The 19,201-nt window shown below is 45.4% G+C and overlaps 2 protein-coding genes across 7 annotated transcripts in view; one reads left to right on the top strand and one right to left on the bottom strand.

Annotated features, from left to right (window-relative positions):
* Positions 1–679: 679 nt before the first annotated feature.
* Positions 680–6,437, bottom strand: LOC104320637 (thiol S-methyltransferase TMT1A-like). 4 transcript variants are annotated; one of them, XM_069806202.1, is made up of 5 exons: positions 6,333–6,437; positions 5,774–5,869; positions 3,670–3,855; positions 2,593–3,522; positions 680–941 (listed from the first exon to the last, which is right to left on the bottom strand). In XM_069806202.1, the coding sequence occupies exons 4-5, from the start codon at positions 3,085–3,087 to the stop codon at positions 705–707; spliced, it is 732 nt and encodes a 243-aa protein (XP_069662303.1). In that variant the 5' UTR covers positions 3,088–3,522; positions 3,670–3,855; positions 5,774–5,869; positions 6,333–6,437; the 3' UTR covers positions 680–704. The 4 variants fall into 4 exon arrangements, with proteins under 4 accessions (XP_069662303.1, XP_069662301.1, XP_069662302.1 ...); XM_069806200.1 differs by having other exon boundaries at positions 2,593–3,275; XM_069806201.1 differs by lacking the exon at positions 6,333–6,437 and adding an exon at positions 5,994–6,235 and having other exon boundaries at positions 2,593–3,275.
* Positions 6,438–6,657: 220 nt separating this feature from the next.
* The window catches only part of SCN8A (sodium voltage-gated channel alpha subunit 8), a 61,828-nt gene continuing 49,284 nt past the window's right edge, over positions 6,658–19,201 (top strand). The window contains exons 1-2 of one of the 3 annotated variants that reach the window (XM_069806199.1): positions 6,658–6,770; positions 17,955–18,284. In XM_069806199.1, coding sequence (XP_069662300.1) covers positions 18,009–18,284 — 276 coding nt within the window. In that variant the 5' untranslated portion in view covers positions 6,658–6,770; positions 17,955–18,008. Of the gene's footprint in view, positions 6,771–17,954; positions 18,285–19,201 lie in introns of those variants that run through there. The other 2 variants (XM_069806197.1, XM_069806198.1) reach the window with 2 other exon arrangements.

Here is a 19,201-nt window from a genome sequence, read left to right as displayed (position 1 = left end):
AAATGCCAGTTTTCTCCCAGTGTAAAGAAAAGTTCCATTTTTGCTTTATAGGTGGCTGTTTCACGTTAAATCTGCACTGATAGCATTAGCATCTAATGGCCAGTGAGGACTATGCCTAGTGAACTGGTGTTGTAATGAGCACTTCCCTGAATAAACAAAAGTCCTGTCAGGGAGGACTGTACTGGCACAGGCGAATGAATGCCTGCTCGTAAACGTATTTCATAATGGGAAGACTGAAATGAAAATGCTCCTAGTGATGCTGTATCTATTATGCATGTGTCCTGTATCGGAAATGTTAGAGGTTGGGCATTATTCTCTGCCCTTAGAAACATGTTAGCCCCCTGTACTTGCTTGCATCTATCTTCTGTTCCCTTTCTTCCCTCTCCCCCTTCTCAACTCTCTTAAGATGCTGACTCCTCTTTTATTTTGTATTGGACTGAAACGTGTTGTCTAGAGTTCTTTCCTGTTTGCCTGGTCCCTGTGCAGCAGCTCTATTTCAGAGCTCTCTCCAGAAAACCTATCTAACAAATGGAAGAATGTGATTCCCAGTTTGGGTGAGCTGTGGATGCTCAGGAAGTTTTTCATACTTTTATTCTGGGTAGCCAGCTGCTGTATATGGGCTGACTGCAAGGGTGAAAAACCATCTATAAAGCATGAAAGGAGTACTGAAGGGAGGTCCTGTGTCCCGCAGCGCTCATGGTCATTTATTTTACTGCATACCCAATGATATGAGGACTACTAGGAATCCAGTAAGGCGTGACATGAATGTGCCTCAAATTTAGTTCTGAGAAATTAGTTTTCTCCAGCTCCTTCTCTGTCTCTCTGCTCAAGGAACACCCATCTCCAAAATACTTCCAGACTGGGTCGCAGACCTTTTGCCAAAAGTAGGTCCAACTGGAATGATCTGCAGCCACATGCTCCAAGAAGTAGAAAGCTCCACCCTGGAAAACAGTGCCATGAAAAGGACTTAGGGTTGTTCACTTCTGTGTGCCTTTTATCACCTCTCTGAAGACCAGCGTCCTTTCCGAGATGTTACGCGTGCTAGAGTCATGTTTGTTTTGAACTGCGAAGTCTCTAAAAGTGCCTACCATTCAGATTTTGTTGAAGATGGTGGTTATTACTGGATGACTACACGTTTACTGATAGGTGCAACTTAGGATTGTGCAAGAGGCAGTGTGGTCTGACAGCAGAACTGCTGGCACCAGGTTTTTGTCTCTGCCTTGGATGATCTTGGACAAACCACTAACTTCCTTGTGTTTCAGTATATCTCATCTGAGAAATGTGAATAAACAGTTTGCTTACCCTACATACCAGCAAGGAAAAGAGTTTATTTCTTAATGTTTATAAAATGTGTGAGATAGGTTTAGCAGGCAGAAATCTAGTGTCCCAGGGTGAGGAAGAGGCTACAGTCAGTGTATGTAGCGCATAATAGTTTCGTCATTATCAGTCTCATGAACCCTATCAATGTTTAATTTTATCTTTGACCACACCTGTTCAATGTCTTTCCATGTTTATAAATAACCGATAAAAAGCAAATCTAGTATTGTAAGCAAACCTTTCCTGTGAAACTTGTTCAGTGGAGCCAAACAGAGAAGAAGTCAAGGGTTCAGAGCTCATGTTTCCTTCCCCTTCTTAGTGGAACGTGTTGGGTATGATCTTACTCCCTCTTCCCTAGTTTTGCTTTGTAGGAGTGTACAAGATTGCCTCGAGGAATTAATTAGGTTTTCAGCCACACGCAGGCTGAAATCTCATTTACCCATGGACACTCTGACCAGTTACACAGATTTAGCTCACCTGTGTGGATAGGATTTCTGTTAAGCTTAATTTAAACTCTTGCCCAGTTATTTTGAGATAAATGAAGAAAAAAGTATTGGAAGAGCAGTATGGGAATGTGGCATTTTACAAGTGTCACCTTAGATTATAATGAAAATACCTGCTTAAATGGACAAGTTTTAAAGATAAGAGAGAGAATCGCTAGAGAATACACGTGGCAACTATGAACTGAAATGGTTGTTAATAATTTACCCGTGTTACAATGCACATTCCTGCTTCCCTCCCCGTATTCCACCATTGTACTGCAGTAATCCTGCTTATCCAGCACTGCTCTGCTCCTCCTCCTCCTAGCTCCCAGCACCTCCTGGGTTATATTCTGGGGTGGGTTTTTTTTGTTTTTCTTCTTTTCTCTTTCTTTCTGAAACAGCTTTGGCCTTGGAGTTTTTGCAGGTTGCCCAGCTGCAAGTGCAGCAGCCAGGCTGCCCAGATTGAGTAGCTGTGCCACTCACTTGCCCCGGGCAATCAGGACCACCTTGCAGGTACTTCAGACCTCCTGTGTGCTTGGCAGCACACCAGTCCTGCTGAGGAAGGACAGGGGAAGCAGGCTGAGGTGGTTCTTTCATCTGCAGGTGAAGCAGGGGAAAAAAAAAAAAAAGACGACTTAGGAGTGGATAAGTGGGTATGCTGGTTGATTTTAAACTCTTTCTTGGCCTGGTGAAGGTGATGGCATTTATCCTAAGTGTAGGTCAGTACACACAACTTGGCTTATCAATGACACAAATCGGCATCCCCGATCTCCCTCGCGCTGCCACAGCTTACCAGCCTGAGCACTCGCAAAACCTCCGTCAGGACTTTCTTGATGTTGGTCACAGAGCACAGCACTAAGGTGCACACCACCACGTCCATGGTGCCATCTGGAATTTGATGCAGATCCTCGCCAGAAGCAACCACAAAACGTTCAAGCGTAAGGTGCCGGTTCTCCGAGAGGCTCTTGAGGAGGAACTTTCTGAAATTGGGATTAGGGTCGGTGCACGTCAGCCGACAGCCCGGTGGGTAGAACTGGAAATTGGTGCCAGTGCCCGTGCCAATTTCCAGCAACACGAGCTGGCCCAAAGGGCCAGCAAATTTTCTTAAGTTGCTGAACAGCTCTTGTTTCCGCTTGTAGACCTTGTGGTTGTAGATGGCTGCCACCTTCGCCGTGACATATGGGAAGACTTTCTTATAGAAGGAGTCCCAGAAGCCCAGGCAGGCGAGAATATGGAGGGGCAAGAGGAGGAGCTGAACGCATCGCTGGAGAGAGGGAATGAGCAGCATCCCCGGAGGTGACCGGTGTCAGGCGACGTGCACACCCTGCTCGGTCTGCAGCCCTCGCTGCTGCCAGGGCAGTCTCTGAACCGGATGTGTATGTCCGTCAGTCTGTCCGGCCGGCCATCTGTCCGGCTGGGTGCCAAGCGTCCTCTTAAAGCGGCAGCGGCACGGTTGTGCAGAGCTGCAGGGAAGCCCTGGACAGGGAGGGGGGAGCAGGAGCACGTTGGTTTGAATTGGTTGCCTGTACATAAACGTTTAACTGGATTGAATCCCGAAGCTCGGATCCTGCCTTGCTTCGAGCCCCTTATCTGGGAGAAAGGACTGTTCCAAACCTCACACGAGTATTTTGCTTATCCGTTTTGTGGAGTGCTGTATCATCGTGCCTCTGACTGACCGGCTGCGATCCCTCCTGTGATACCGCAGGTTTAGGCACCAGCTCGTCTGAGAGGCGATACAGACCTTGTGTAAGAGCAGGATTGCACCCATGGTGTAGGAGAAGTCTTTTAGAGCACAACCATCTCTCTGGCTACCCCCATGTAACAACCTGTTTAAATTACAGGGTCATTCCAGCTACTAAACTTTGTTTACCTTCAGTTGGCTTGCGTGGTGTCTGTTGTAGCAAAGATATACTGTCTCCTGGTTATTATGACAGAAGGACAGACAGCCGGTGTGCTTTGCAGAGGCGTGTATAGGACATATCCCTGTCCACAAAGCCTAGGAACTGACGAGGCAATTCAGAGGTCACTACACCGAAGGTGAAGGGAGAAGCGAGGGCTGTTATGATGAAATAAGGAAAAGGCAGTATCCTTATCAAGCAATTTTTTTTTTTTTGTGCTAAGCAGCTGTGTGCTCCTTAAAGAGACAGCACAGTGCCAGGTAGTTACTGTTCAGATCGAGAATTACAGAATTATCTTAGTTCTGTTGCCTAAGTTCTGGGTGGTTTTGTTCCCTTTTAACCCAAGGAGAGGTTTTATTAGTTTTACTGTTCTGATTACAGGCAAGCAAAATCATTAGCTGGAGTTGTAATATTTATCTGCTTTACAAGGCAGCATTATTTTGGAAATACTTTCAGACTCTGAGTATGCACGTTTTCTGAGGATTCCCTTTCGACCTGGATTGGGATAACGAATAAGATAGTCCTGACGGCTGATCAGAAGGGTGGATGGGGCAGTTGCCGAAAATATAACTCTGTATAGGGATTGGGCAGAACTTCATGCCTCTTATCCGGGATAGAGTCTCTCCTAGGCCGTGCCAGGATCACTTAGGTCAATTAGGAACTTTTTTTTGTTTTGTTGTGACTGTTCAACCTCTGAGGGCATTGACCTATTTATTTCTTTAAGCGCCTTGCTTAAAGATATCTTATACAAACTGTAATAACACCCTCGGGGCCCCAGAATGTCCTTGAAGTATTTCTGGTGCGTGGCCGGCCCCAAAGGGACCCGTGTGCCCACAGTTCCCAGCAGCTCTGTGGGTGCCCTAGTTGGAAGCCCGGGTGTGCTGCGGCGTTTCCATCCGGGGGTCGGCTTGCCTCGCTGCCCGCCTGGTCCGTTCGGCCAGTGCCGGCAGCTTTGCCGGGGTGCAGCACTGCATGCTTCGAGCTGCTGGCACCATTAGCTATGTAGAGAAGGTATTTTTTTCTTACGTTATGTGACCTAACTTTGACGTTTGGATGCTTAAACACTGTATTTGGGAGGTGCTATCCTGTTTCTTAGCAGTTTGCTATCAGTGGATTTTTCTCCTGTATTTCAGTGTTTTTATTTCCGCTTACTTCACAGCTACTGGAATTTTAAGTCTGAGTGAGAACCAAGCTACAGAAGGTCCAGTTTGGACTGAAAATTTCTCAGAATCTGTAGCTTTCTGTAGCAGCATATTTAATGTGTGTGTAACTGCTTTTGATTAGTTATGGATTGAGGTATCTACATTTTTTAGGTTGCGTCTGCCCTTGTGTTACAGTAGGGTAGTCCCATAAAAGTCAGCGATGTAAAGTGAGGGCAGATTTAGTTCCTGTGTCATTTCTAAAGCAAGATAAATGAGTTCTCCAGCACAGTGCTGTGTCCTGCTAGCTTGTCTGCTCAGCACACAACTCCTAAAGCTCTGCTCAGAGGACAAAGATTTAAAATTCTGTGAAGAGGACATTTCTGCAAGGTGGATATATATTTTTTTTTTTTCCTGAAACAGCAACCTAATACAGTGTTTCAGGTTGTTCTTTCAGCAACACAGGCACAGTCTTATGGAGAACAAGAACTACGTAACAATAAAAATTGATCCTAAAATTGCAGTTATAAACTATAGGTGTAACATCATAGGCACACATTCTATGTATAAAGGAGGAGGAGTTGTCCTTCTTAAATGAAGAGGGGTAACTTGGGTCAATTATTAGTAGTCTCTTATTCACTATATTACTGGAAAAAACAGAAATCTGCATATATGATGGGGTTGTAGGTGAGGACAGTATTCCATAGTAGACTTCCACCTCTTTAGTGAGCTGCTGGGCATTGGGGAGCTCCACAGCACCCTGAGAAACCTGCCAGGTCCTGAGGAAGGACCTTTGAGAAGAAATCTTAGATAGCCCCAGTTGCAATTGGAGGGAAGAAGCCAATACAGTGCGTAGATCTACCGGACAAAGAGCATCACTGCGTGTAGGACGTAAATGTTGTTTTGGCACTTTTTAAATTCTTTTGTAAAATCTTACTGTTTCCAGATAGTCCAGGGATGAGGTCACGGAGCTCTTCTTGGTGATGCGATCTGTGATGTGCATGCCCATTTGAAGTTTTAGTGTATCTTCAAACTGTAATAAAAAAAAAAAGAAAAGAAGAAAAAGTGTTTGGCTGATACAAAGTTTTCCTTTTGCTCTGCTGATGACACCCATCACAGATCACCTTCTGCGTGTGTTTGTTACAGGACTTTTGCACTTCTGAGGTCTGTTCTGCGTGGATTAGTAAATTAGACTGTGGTCAAATGCTGGCCTAAACTAAGTTTGTCTCTGCTAGTTCGAAATCGTTGGTTTTGAGCCACGTTCATCCCCGGGCTGTTTGCACACCCACCCGGGCAGGACCCAGCCGGCTGCTGGGGTAAGCTGAGCATCTCCAGCAGCCCGGGATTTTTTCCACCGACACCGCCACGGTTCCCAGTATTTCGGACGATCGCGGTGGGGGCTGTGCTCTCTGTGGTACCGGTACCGGCTGGGCAGCCCCCCCCCCCCCCTTCCCCAGTTCATCCCTGGGCGGCAGTTCGCGTAAGCTCAGCTTAACCTGGCCTAGAGCTGCGCCCCTGAATCCGGCGGCACTTCTCGGGGAGGGAGGGGGGGGCAGGTAGGGCTCAGCTCCTCAGGCACTCGGAGAAGCGGCTCCTCCGGGCTGTCCCGGTTCCCCAGAGAAGGAGGAGGGGAGGGGGTTCCCCGGTCGTGTGTGTGTCGTGTCGTCGTCCCCCCCCCCAGTCCCCATCCGGTAGCCGCTCGGTGCGGGCGCGGGGAGTTTTGCCACGCTCCCTAAGCCCTCTGCCGGCAGGCAGCGGCTGGGCAGGGGGCCGGCACGCCGCGCGGGGAGGGGAGGGGAGGGGGGGTGTAGAGGAGGGGGGGGGGCAGCGCAGGCAGCGCACCAAGATGGCGACAACCGCAGTTCCTCCTGCAGCTCCCCCACCTCCGCAGTCCAGCAACGCCTTGCGGGAGACGCGCTAGTGCAGCGGCCACAGTAAGTTGCAAGCCCCGGAGCGGGGGGCGGCCGGGGGCTCCCAGCCTTTGCTCCCTGGATTTTTTTATTTTTTTTATTTTTTTTTTTTTAAATTCATGCCCCCCCCCCGCCCCGCTTCAGCAGCACACACTCTTTCCCCCCTACCCCCCTCCTCGGGCGGGGGCTTTGCCGCAGAGCGATTTTCCAGCAGCTCTTGGCTTGCATGGGGAGCGATGTCTGGTGCAGTGGGGAGCCGGCTGGGGGGGGGGGCAGGACTAGCCCCCCGCCCCAAGTCCACTTCTTCCAGCGGTGGCGGAGGGCTGCAGTGAGGGCGGGGGGGGCCCTGGGAGCCTTTCCCCTCTCCACCTCTCGGACGAGAGTTCGCCCCCATGGATGCCCGTTCACTCTGCGCTCAGGGAGGGGGTACCGGGGTGTCCCCGCTTCTCTCCCCATCCAACACCGCCCTCCGTGCCCAAGTAGCGGCCTGGGTCCTCCGGGCTCCCACGGCAGACCCTGCCCCAGATGATGGGGGACAGTCCAGCCACCCTCTTTCCCCCCCCTCTCCCTCCCTCACACCCCCCCCCACTCTCAGCTGCAGCCTGAGGTTCCCCGAGCCCCGCGGGGAAGGGAGGGTTGCCAGCCCTCCAGCCGGCCGTCTCTGCGGCCTTGGGGTCAGCCTTTCCTGGGCTGGGAGGGGGCAATCTCCTGCTACACCCACCCTCAACCTGGAGCAGCACGAGCTCCATTTGGGCCACCTTCTCCATCCATCCATCCATCCCACAAGCCAGGGAGCCCACAGGGCCCTTCTCCCAGGCCCCTAAATTCGGGGTTGTGCTCTTTGTCTGCATTGTGGGGAGGGAGAGAGGAGGGGTAATTGGAGTTCTTCTCTGTATCCCTTCCCCCCTCAGCCCTAGCTGCAGAGCTGGTACAGCCCTCCGCCACCCCCCACCCCCCCTTTTTCTCCTACTGTTTGGCATCCTGAGACTCCTGCTGCCAGGGGAGGGGGAGAAGTTGGAGGATGGAGTTTTGTGGGGGAGATGCATGGGGCGTCTTTGAGGTTCCAACCTGACCCAGATGTTGGCATCATGGTTTGCGCTCTTATTTCCTTCCACCACACAGATTTTGGGGGAATGGTGAGGGCAGATTTGTTTGGGGTTTTTTTTTTTCCTTCCTGGGGAGAGGGAATTGCATGTTCACAAGCTTTTCTTTTTTTAAAAAATCTGGGTGTCTTCTTCCCCTCCCCCCCTGCTCCTTTCTGGTGCAAATTATGCCCAGCTGATGTGGGGGTGGGGAAGCTGGAAGAGACGCTCCACGGCAGTAGCTGCAGATGATCCGAGGTAAAGTCTAAAAGTCTGACGGGAAGGGGAGTGTGTGTGAGCAGAAAGCCTGCGCGTGAGGGCCAACACAGCTGGAGCTAGTCTTCTGTAAGGGGCCTGAGCTGAATTTTGGCGAGGGATCCCAGGTGTGGTAGGTTCATCCACTGCTGGCTTTCCATGTGGGCTGTGTTGCAGGGGATTGGCGTGAGATCCTTGAGGAGTTGGACAGGTGGGGTCAGTTTATGGGGCACTGGTTATATTTCTGCTGTGTGTAGACATGTAACCCAGTCCTTGTAACACTGCAGCATTCCACCCCCAATGGGTACCCATGACCCGTATGTCCTCATTTCACACTGGGGAAGATTTAATTATGAAGAACGAGGGTGTTCTAGGAGCCCGATTGCCCCCTCCTCCCGGTATCTTTAGAGGCAGAAAGGGAAGAAAGCATTACATCAGTGGTTTTCTCATGGGTGATGGCTGGCAGTCCTGTTTTGGAAGGAGAGGGCCCGGAAATAATTCTTGCAGAGGAGCGCTTATTTTTCTGTGTTGGTGACGGATGCTCTTCGAAAACGAGACGCCGATACGGGACAGGCGGTGTGCGGGAGGTAACCCCAATGGCGGCTGCCGTGGAGCACTTCCTTCCCGAGGGAACGGCGTTGGGGGGGGGGGGAGTTCCTCTCGCCGTTCCCCCGGTGTTTTTCCTCTAAGAACGTTGTCTGCGATGTTGGAGGGACCGGTAGAACCGGAGTTGGCTCCGGTTGGGCGGGCGGCGGGTGCTGAAGCGGACAGCTCCCGGGGCCGCTCCCCCGCCCTCACCCGGCCGGGGTCCCCAGCCCGGGGCTCATCACTGCTCGTTGGATCTCGTCTTTTTTTGTTGTGTTTTTTTTTTTTTTAATTGGTTTTTTGGGGGGGGGGGGGGTAGAATGCTCGTTACGTAAAGTTCGTGAAGCTGTTTGTAATCTATAAATAGCCTCGGGCGCTGTAAAGCGACAGGAGAGGGGTTAATGGGTTTCAGAGCGACAAACAAATGGGCAGGGCTCATAGCAGCGCTCCATAATGCAGATTTCCCTACAAGTTAAGTGTAAGGCCCCTCACAGCTTGGCCAGTGGTGTTTCCCATCTGCTGTGCGTTTAGAAAGTCCCCATTCTTAGCTTTGAGGATGTTTAAATAAAATGATTAACAACATGACCAAAGGGCTACTTGGACCTTTTTTACATGTTTCAACACTTCTACAGTGTCATTGATCCTGGGTGGAAGGACCTGGACTTATTACAAATAATTTAACCAGTTATATAAGCTCATACATATGGCTTCTATCTAGATTGTGGTATAGATATTGTACTGCTCGGTGGAACAAGTATAATTCTGTGAATGTTTTGTGAACAGAGGTGGAAAGCGAGGTTTCTAACAGACAGAAGAGAGAGTGATTGCATGTTGCAAGAAATTGAGCATGGGTGTACTTTCATTCTCAGTTGAAGGAGGTGAAATAAAACAGAAACAAAGTCAGCATGGAGTGAAAATGAAGTAGCTTGAAAATCTAAATCCGTCTTCCTCCTTTTTGTTGTTATGTCTGCATTCATTTGTGGGTTTGCTTGGCTTGTTTAGCATGCTTTTTCACTAAAATGAACTGACACGGCTTCACATATCAATTGATCCTTACTATTTTTCAATGACTGGAGAGGCGCTTGGCCCTGGAGGCCGTATGTGACTCCGGGGCATGCCGTGTTCATGCGGTCACATGATTTCCATTCACTATCGATTGCCTTCCTCCCGAAGCGGCTGCAACGGCCATTGACATCAACAAATACACTGGGATCAATAATTTATTGTTGTGTTCAAAGAAATGGTTTGGATTAAAGAAGGTGCGGTAAAATAACAAAACAAAGGCGCTAGAGTTGAGAACAAGCATGGGGAAAATAATTTCAGAAACCACAGAGAGGAGATTGTATGTGATGGCTTATGTTAGTGATAGTAGGGTAGAGAGCTTGTCATTGTTGGACTATTGGCTTGAATCTAGTGGTGTTCAGAAATAACTAAATGCTCGGACTTTCCCCCTTACACCCTATTATTTCACTTCTGTGTGGAGTGGACGGTCTCTAAGCTGGAGAATACAAGTAAAGAACAAGTGGCTTATTGCTGCAGAAGTGTATTGCAAACCCTCCTTGAGATTAGCTCAGATTCAAGACTGGCTTTTAACACTTTGCTTGAACTTCTGACTTATGAAAGACCATCTTTAAATACTGTTCCAAAGTTACTCTAACTTCTGCCTTCTCTTCCCTCAGTTTTGTCCTGTAACAAAGTATTAATCGTGCCTAATAGAGCACATCATCATACAGGATATTTTAAGTAGAAAGAGTAGCCAGCAGGGACTGGACTGTAGCAAAACTGTGGAATTGCTCCTTTCTGAAAACAGCCATTTCAAAATGCAAAAATCTTGCTATCTAAGACTTAAAAGTCCCATTCCATGTTACTCATACTGCTCCTGTGCTAGCAGAAAGGTTTGAGGAGTTTTAAAGTATTCTGAGCAGTTAATTCCAGGAGGATTTAAAAAAAACCAAACAGTAATGTTTTTCATTGTTGAATAGCATATAATGCATTGTGAACTTTACAGGCAGTGGTCTTACATAAATAAAACCTTCATTGCTAGAGAAGTAGGGAGCAGAAAATATTGAAAATGACTAAAAGCCATCTCCTTTCTCTCTTTCTCTTGATATGTACACTGTTACTTATTTTTACTGGAACTCCCCCATATGAATTTTAAAACCAAATAAAATATACAAGCACACAGTTACTAATTTACGTCTGTTTGGGCATGCTTTGAAACCATTCAGCTTGACTCCTGAGGGAGGAGACGGCGCTTGCTTGGGATCAGAAGCTCTTACAGCTTGTTGGGGCAAACTCAGCAATATCTAGCTCTCTTTGGCCATCAAGATGATACTTCTGGCATTGGGTTTTCAGAAAGGATACTTGGAAAACAGAGCAGTTGAAGCTCATCACAAATAGCTTACATACCTGTCCCCAGTGCTTCAACTTACCTAATTTTCTTTTCATGGCTAAAGGCATGCCCAGGCATAAACTAAATTGTTTCTATAACTAATGCTAGCTAACTAATTCTGAAGACAAGAATAATAAATAAGTAATAATAAAAGTTGTCTTTATTTCCAGGCACGTTGAATTCCAAGCAGTTCTGTGAAAATCTAAGAGGTGTCAATGCTCAATATCATTAAAAAACAGACTGCTTCAGAGGAGCCCAACTCTTAACTAAAGGAGCCTGGAGTTATAGTTATGAAGTTGCAGAGCCGGATACCTGATACTTAGGCCATTTGTGGATTTAATCAACCTTAGTGATTTAATGTGACTTAAGTGATGCATAGGCCCTTCAGTGTGCAATATATTTCACCTGAGTGGGAAAGTATTCTAGAAGCATAAAGTTGAACAACAAATGGTGCTATTCCAATGGTGTTTCCAGCAGGAGATTAACTTTTTATTGACTGTCTGGTGAAATCAGTAGCAGGATGTAATGCTAAGACAACCAGGAATAACTGACATTAGGGGAGGGTGATTTTTGTCTAACAAGATGAGATGTGCATGGGGTGATAAGAAAAGATGAAGATAGCATAACTCAGGCAGCCGTAAGGAAATACCAGGCTTGCATAGGTTGTATTCCAGAACATTGCAGAAATTCCAAGACCTATGTTGTGTAAGAGCAGAGAACTAGAAGGGAGGTTATTTATTCTCCTTCCTTTTATATTTGTCCATATTTGTACCATTTGTTATCGTACCGTTTGGAATCATACCATCTGAGTGCTCCACAAGCTTAAATGAGTTCCTACAAAATTATTGTGTAGAATAACAGTTACCTTGCTCCTATTTTATGGGTCACTGGTAGGCTGAATGAACTGAACAAGGAATTGAATTTGGGTTAGTGTCTTAGCTATTACACAGTAACTGTTTTGAACAATTCTTTGTTCAGAAGTTAGGCTTTAAAAAGGGGAAGTTGAAGTGCTGCACTTCAGCTTCCTTGGTCTGTATGAATCTCCAAGTTCCTATGTGAGATTGGTGATAAATGCAAGTCAGCTTTGAGTAATGGCTAACGTAGAGAACTGGGGTTAGCTATTTTTAGTTCTTGTAACTTACGAAGTGATATTACAGAAGTCATACTGCTACTGGTAGGGGCTGAAAAAGCCTGCAGTACTAGATCTTTAGTTTCTCAGGTTTTTATTAAAGCATCTTTAAATATTACTATGTTTCCTAATATTTTTCTGTTGCTTTTGGTTGCTTTTGTGCTTCTCTCTCCTCCCTACGTTTCTGTTCATTTTTTTACCTTTAGAGGTGTGTGTTCCAGTTCTTTTCTGCCACTGCTGTTTCAAGAGCATAACTGCTTTCTTGCCCTGTCTGGAGTCTGCCCTTGAGCTCTGCTTAGAGATGAGTGCCTGGGAAACTTCTGCAATGTTTTACATAGGTTGGGGAAAATGACCAGCAACAGAACAATAAATATTGCTTGCTAGTGAAGATATTTCCTCTTCCTTCCACTTTATAGCATCAAATGTGACATGAGAGCTTTTCTAAGGGAAAGGTTCCTCCTGCATCTCAGGCAGTTGTATTGCTGTACTTTTTCATTGATAAAATTGGCCCATTCTAGACACACGGAATTTACTGCAGATGGAGAAGATTGGTGAGTTCTTCTGAAGGCCATTTCCAGCCACGGATTTTCTCAGGCATGGATATTTTGGTTTGGCTTGAAGCTTTTTAGGCTGTCATGCAGTAGAATTTCAGAGGACTGTTCATCTACACTATGTTTTCCTTTCTGCCCCAACCCTGCACATCCAAATCAAAAGCCACGTGTGTCTGTGTGGCTTATATAAAAATTCATATAGAAGGGCTCTCTCTCGAAGGGACTGAAAGATGTACTGTGAATGACTGCATCTTGCAAATTAATAAATGAAGAAATGTATTAAAGCAAAGATATTGCCTCAAAAGTGTTTTTTAATTTATTTTGACAATCAACTTGAATAATTTATTAGAATATTTCATAATGTACCAGTAAATGGACTGCTGGGAACGTTTAGAAAAAATAATTAAGTCTTAGCAACTGGGCACCTCAGAACAGCATTTTTTCTGGTGTAAAATCTTTGATCTTTGAAAAATGTGTGTGTAAATATGCAGTCTGGCCCCAGGGAGTTCTGTGCACCGAACTCCAGGTGCCCAGGATGAATTCCTGACTCCCCTGAAGTCACTGGGAGCGGCACTGCTGATCCCCAGCAGTGCAGTGTCGTTCCTGGTGCAGTTATCCATAGGTCAGTAAAACATGTACCTTCTTCTCTGACTCTACCTCGATGGTGAGTCTTTGTCACAATTTTCACAATGTCTCTCTTGTTAGAGGTTGAAAAATTGCGTGTGGAAAGTGCCAAAATAAATTCTAGCATTTATTCCTACCGATTTCTGTGTATCCCAGCAAGACCATACTTGGTTGTAAAATAAAATTTACAAGCTTTTTAGTTTAAAGCAGCTTGCTATACAGACCAGCCTAGGCTGTGTTTCAGCAGACCAGATGTGCCATTGTGGAAGTGTCTTTATTGATGAAGATGAGGATGAGCCACACAGCTCTTAAAGAACAGGTACTTGTGAGATGAAGGAGTTGTCTCGCTCTCAGGTGCAAAGCTGGCTGCAGTGGGTGTAGAGAGGTTTCCGATGGCTGGAGACAGTATTAAAGGAGGAGGCTGTTATATATGGCCCATTATTAATGGGATTGGAGCCTGGGAGAGTCCCAGTGCTTGCGATCAGCTTCCAGTTCTACCACTGATTTCCAGGTGACCTTGGACAAATTCTTTTCCCTTTCTGTCTGTCTGTCTCTCTCCGCAGAGAAACTTTTCTACTTAAATCCTGAGATCTTCAGGATGAAGATAGTTTAATATTTGTTCATTCAGTCAACATGTGGATGAGGACTAATTTTAGTAAAGGTGTTTAAGTAGTAGTTTTATTTTTTAAAAAATCAAATAATTAGATAATGCCTGATGGTTTTTGAATACCCTTTAGTAACTAATTGAAGCACACAAAAAGGGAAAGGAATGAACACCAGGTCACCCTCTTGGTTGTGCTTCCTACACAGGCCTCTACAGCAGAAAGTTTTACCAAAATAGGCAGACTGGAGCCTGAATTCACCCAAAAAGCAGATGTGCTGACACCCTTGTTCTATGTGGCTGGTTTGAGGGGGATTTTTTGTTTGGTTTTTCGCAGATGTTCATGCAGTCTCAACTGATTTGGTTCTTCCAATGAATACTGAAAAACCCCTCCTTGGTGAATGCTGACGGATGTTTAAGAAATATTACCATATCCTCATGTGAAAATTTTTTGTTGTTACTGACATTTTCTTTTCTTCCTACTGAGGAAAACAGTAAATCTTGAAAGTGGAAATCCTTGATACTCTCCCCATTTTTTGCTTCAGTAACAACTGGAATGCTCCACACATCCAGTTTTAACCACTGCTCCTTGCTGGCAGAAAGGGCTGCAGGGGTGTTGGTTGCATGACTCTGTACAGCCTGCTCTGCACTATCACTTGAGCCTGGAGAACTTGGTGGGGCTGTGTAACTGAGGCGTTCCAAACTATTCGTCTTTATGGATTTGGGGTTTTTTTTAAATAAAATTAGCTCTCTGAAATATCCTGGGTAGTTATGTCTGTGTATGCTGTATAAACATAAAGATTAGGGGTTGGCTGTTGGAGCTGCAAAGCACAATTTGTCGTCGTAAGAACATGTAACGCTGTGCTATCAAAGATATAGAAACTGCTATATAGGTCTGATTTAAGGAGTTAAATAAACATTCCATTCCCATCCTTTCAGTTTACATCCTAGTTTTGTCCATTATCTTAATATGGGATAATTTACTGGGAAAACAAATGAAGTCAGGACAGGCAAGGACTTACCAAGAAGTGAAAGCCCCAGGTCGCTATTCTGTATTGATACCAAGCAAGTAACAGCCCTACGAGTAAGTACCAAATGCTGAAATGAAAGCAATCGCTTCTTGTAACTTCAGCAGCAGAACAGTCTGCACCATGTGTGAACACAGTGAGAAAAGTAGCATGAGGCAAACTTGTAATCTGGTTTATCAGTACAGCATCTAAGTGTCTCTTGATTTATTAATGGACAGGATCTTTGCAAAACCACTGTGATGTGCAATTGCATACTGGGGGGGTGGGGTGAGGTGTTGGGGTGTTTTTGTTGTTGGTTTTGGTTTGGTTTGTTTTTTAAATGGCCACTTAGCAGATTAGTTGGTTGCTTCCAGTTGCCGGTTGTGTAATTGTGCATACAAATCAGGCATTCATTTGTGCCTTCATTTTTTCCCTTTTTTATGCTGTGTCCCTGAGCTACTTTGGTTTCTAAATTCAGGCCTTACATATTTATCTGTGCCATTCAATTAGACCACATCCCCAATGCTGCTATATAGTTTCACAGTATGTGGGAAATTTGGTAATTAAATGCATGCAAATGCTGCAAGAATAGAATAAATTAATTTTTCCTTAATATCAGCAAGCTATTCTGTGATGTTACTAGAGATAATGTGACCAAGATACTGGCTTTTCTTTCCCCCTCTTAACATCTTTTTTGAGTGTTTATTGTTATTACTCTAGAAACACCTCGTCAAGTTCATGTGAAAAGAATCCTAGCCCAGAATACACTGTGTAGTTACATAAGGAGGGAGATCTATACTTAAGTTTTTTGGATCTCCAAATAAAACCTGAGATGGAAACAGTGTTTGATGAAGTTCTACATGTGTGGTGCAGCTTTAGATTTGCATGTGAATCAGAGTGAAGCAGTTGCAAGGAATAACCTGAAACCACTTGGAAGGATGCTTTGCACTAGATGTTCTGGCTTTTGGAAATACCCCAGGTACTATATTAAAGGCTGGGATCTCCAGGTATTCTTAAAAGGAGGACTCTGTTATTTCTATGCTGTATTTATTCATGAAATCCACTGCAATCCACAGAAAGTTGTGATTCTTGGTTTCGGAGCATGCCCATTGCTGAGACTGGGTAAATGTGTCCCAGCTTGTCCTTACGGGTGGGAGCATGCCTCTGTTTCGGTGACACCTCCAGCTTCTGTGAACTCTTCCCACGTGAATACAGTACAGTGTTCAAAGCCAAGGTCTGTAAAGACCATTGGTGGCTAACATCATGCTAAAATAGCTGAATTTTAATGATTCAGTCCTATATCGTATTTTTCAATGAATTTGAAAGTCATTCTTCTTTCAGACATTCCACATCTTTAATATGTATTTTGATGCTGTGTGCGTGTTAGCTTAAAAGATTTGACCTTACTGATGATTTTTTTCCTTACTTAAGGGACGTTATCCCACATAGCTTCTGGATTCTTTCTGTGCCATACGTATACTCATAGTTATTTTGCCTTTCCTCTTGAATTCGTTGCCGCTTTGGTGTTTGGGTTCCTCCCTGAAGTGCCAAGCCATGTCAGGGCTGGGTTGTATTCCAGCCTGCAGTACTGCAGTGCTGTTGCATCAGTGCAGGGTTTCTGTAATTCCTCTCCTCTCTTGGCCTCCTCCTGGAGTGTGAAAAGCTTGAAGAGGTACCAGTGGCTCAGAAATGCAATATATTCTTATTGCTGGTTCTCGAGCGAGAGCTTGGCAAAAGGTGCAAAGCTGCAGAGGGTTTGTAGGCGGCTGGATTCAGATAAACGAACTTCCTCGCAGCTCTTGTCTTTTGTAGGAGTGGGGGGAAGAGAGCAAGGTGCTCTCTGTAGGGACAGTGTAAAATCCTGCCAGAGGTCTGTGCTCCTTTGCAGGTTGGAAGCTCTGCAGGGTATTCCTCAGCTGTGCTTCTGTACCTCGTCCGCTTCCCTTTTTTTCTCTTTTTATCATGGAGAAGTGCTTGTTTGCATTGCATCTGATGCAAAGAAGACTCTGTGTCTAACCTGCATATTATAGAAATTTAACTTGCAGAAATTACTATTGTACTTGATGAAAGTATTTTAAAATTATTTTGTTCTTAGGGCCTGAAATGAATAGAAACCCTGATAATTATATATATATGTAAAACGAAAGGGTGAGATTTGACTTCCTGTAGTGGAGATGTGGCACGCTCCAGAGTAGGAAGAGTTGAGCCCACTGAGGTCTTGGTCCTACCTAAAGAAGCATTCAGGGTGCTCCCTGGCACACCTGTTCTAATGCATGCTGAAGTCATTAAGGAGACTTCTCCTTAACTGCAATAATATCTGATAGGACACGAAGGAGCATTTTTTCCAAAAGAGCTCAGCATATTCTGTGCGTGTTGCCTACTGCACTCACTCATAAACTCAGCCCCAAGTTACTCCTCCTTTGTGTTGTATCAAGCAGAGTACTTTGCTAAACACCTTGTTAGCAGGGTAACCAATGTGGTAATACCCAGCCCTGTTTAGACAGGGCTGAACGCCTTGTCCCGACCCTGGGAATAGAGCTGACTGGGAATTTTTGTCTATTAATCAGTTTGCTAGAGAGCAATGACTGATAGAATAATTTTTGCAGGAAAATACTGTTTTTGATAAAGTTGCCTTTCAGAACGGTTTCTGTAGTCTAGAATAGAGTTTGTGTTCAGGAGACACCCCAATCAGGATAGCCGTCAGCGTGGTCGTTGGAGATCTAGGTCTCCGTGCCGGTTCTGCCTGTAAAACATGGGTGAAGCAGCGCGGTGGGCAGGGACGGGCAGGTTCACCCCGTGTCCAGCGCTTGCTGTGCATCTGCCTGTAGCTCATTTTGGGACTGAAAAGCAACCGGTCTGCTTGCCTCGCTCTGTGAGGCCTTGAAGACCAGCGTTGCCTTTGGATTTTCAATGCTATATGCTTGTCTGTCTGTTTTTGCAGTGACTGACTTTGTTCTGCCTGTGCTGTTTGCTTCCCTGCAGAGCTGACCTGTCCGGGGTGCAACATAACTAAAGAAGCTGCTGCAGGATGAAAAGATGGCAGCACGGCTGCTCGCACCACCAGGCCCTGATAGTTTTAAACCCTTCACGCCGGAGTCTCTGGCTAACATTGAGAAACACATTGCAGAATTAAAAAAGAAGCAGCGTCCAAAGCAAGACAGCAGCCACCGGGATGACGATGAAGACAGCAAACCAAAACCAAACAGTGACCTTGAGGCGGGGAAGAATTTGCCTTTCATCTATGGGGACATCCCAAAAGGCCTGGTTGCTGTACCACTGGAGGACTTTGACCCTTATTATATGACCCAGAAAGTGAGTCTGCAAGAAAGAAGTCACTAAAGCACCTTTTTCTTAGGAAATTGCAGGTTTGGGTATGGTTTAAATAGAAGACAAAGAATGGAGTCTTTGGATCGGGCTTGTTTGTTTGGTTGGTTTGTTATATATTTTTCTTTGAGGTTTAACAGAGATTATATGATCAGTCTTGAAGCACCTGCTTGGGTGGAGTTAGGACAACAAGGCCTGGAAATTAAAAATGGATAAAGTTGTCCTAATGTGCCAGTTTTAACCACGAAGGCAATAAGAAGAATTTAATTGAGGGGTAGCGGTTTTAAGTGTGTATTTCATTACTTGCATGGAATTCGGTCTGAATTTGATTGTTATGAAGCAGTGGGATATAGAATCATGAGAAAAAGAGTGAGATAAACCAATTAACTGGCTTTCATCTTCATAATTTTTTTTTTTTTTTTGTCTGTGGAATATTTGTCTGTGGAATTAAGGTGATGTAGCAGGAGGCATTTATGGGTGCTGAGATGTATTAAGAAATGAAGTGGTGAGTAAGCAAACGCTATGCTGGAAATGGAGGGGAGGGATCTTCTACTGGTGAAATAAGGAAGAGCATGATCACTGGTTTTCTTAGAAGGCTGGATGACTTAAAACTGAGGTTCTTTTCTACTGTTTAATTTCATTGCTTTCTTTGATAGGAATTTAATTTGAATAAGCTGAGATAATTACCATCTATAACTCAGGCTTAGCTGTGCCACTTGAGAAGCTGTAGGTTTGACCATATATGTGACAGCAGTTGTGATGTGACCATTCAAAACTTGGGCAGAATGGCTGTCATGTAAAATCAGTAAATTGTCATGGGTAACAAAATGTTTTATGACTTTGTGTTGGGCCAGACATTTCTTGCCATGCTCAGAAGGAATTCTGTGACTGGCAGGGCGTTATTC

This window comes from Haliaeetus albicilla, chromosome 18 (genome assembly GCF_947461875.1).
Source record: "Haliaeetus albicilla chromosome 18, bHalAlb1.1, whole genome shotgun sequence".
In the NCBI taxonomy this organism is placed as follows: Eukaryota; Metazoa; Chordata; class Aves; order Accipitriformes; family Accipitridae; genus Haliaeetus; species Haliaeetus albicilla.
This window is presented reverse-complemented; position numbering and strand designations above follow the sequence as displayed.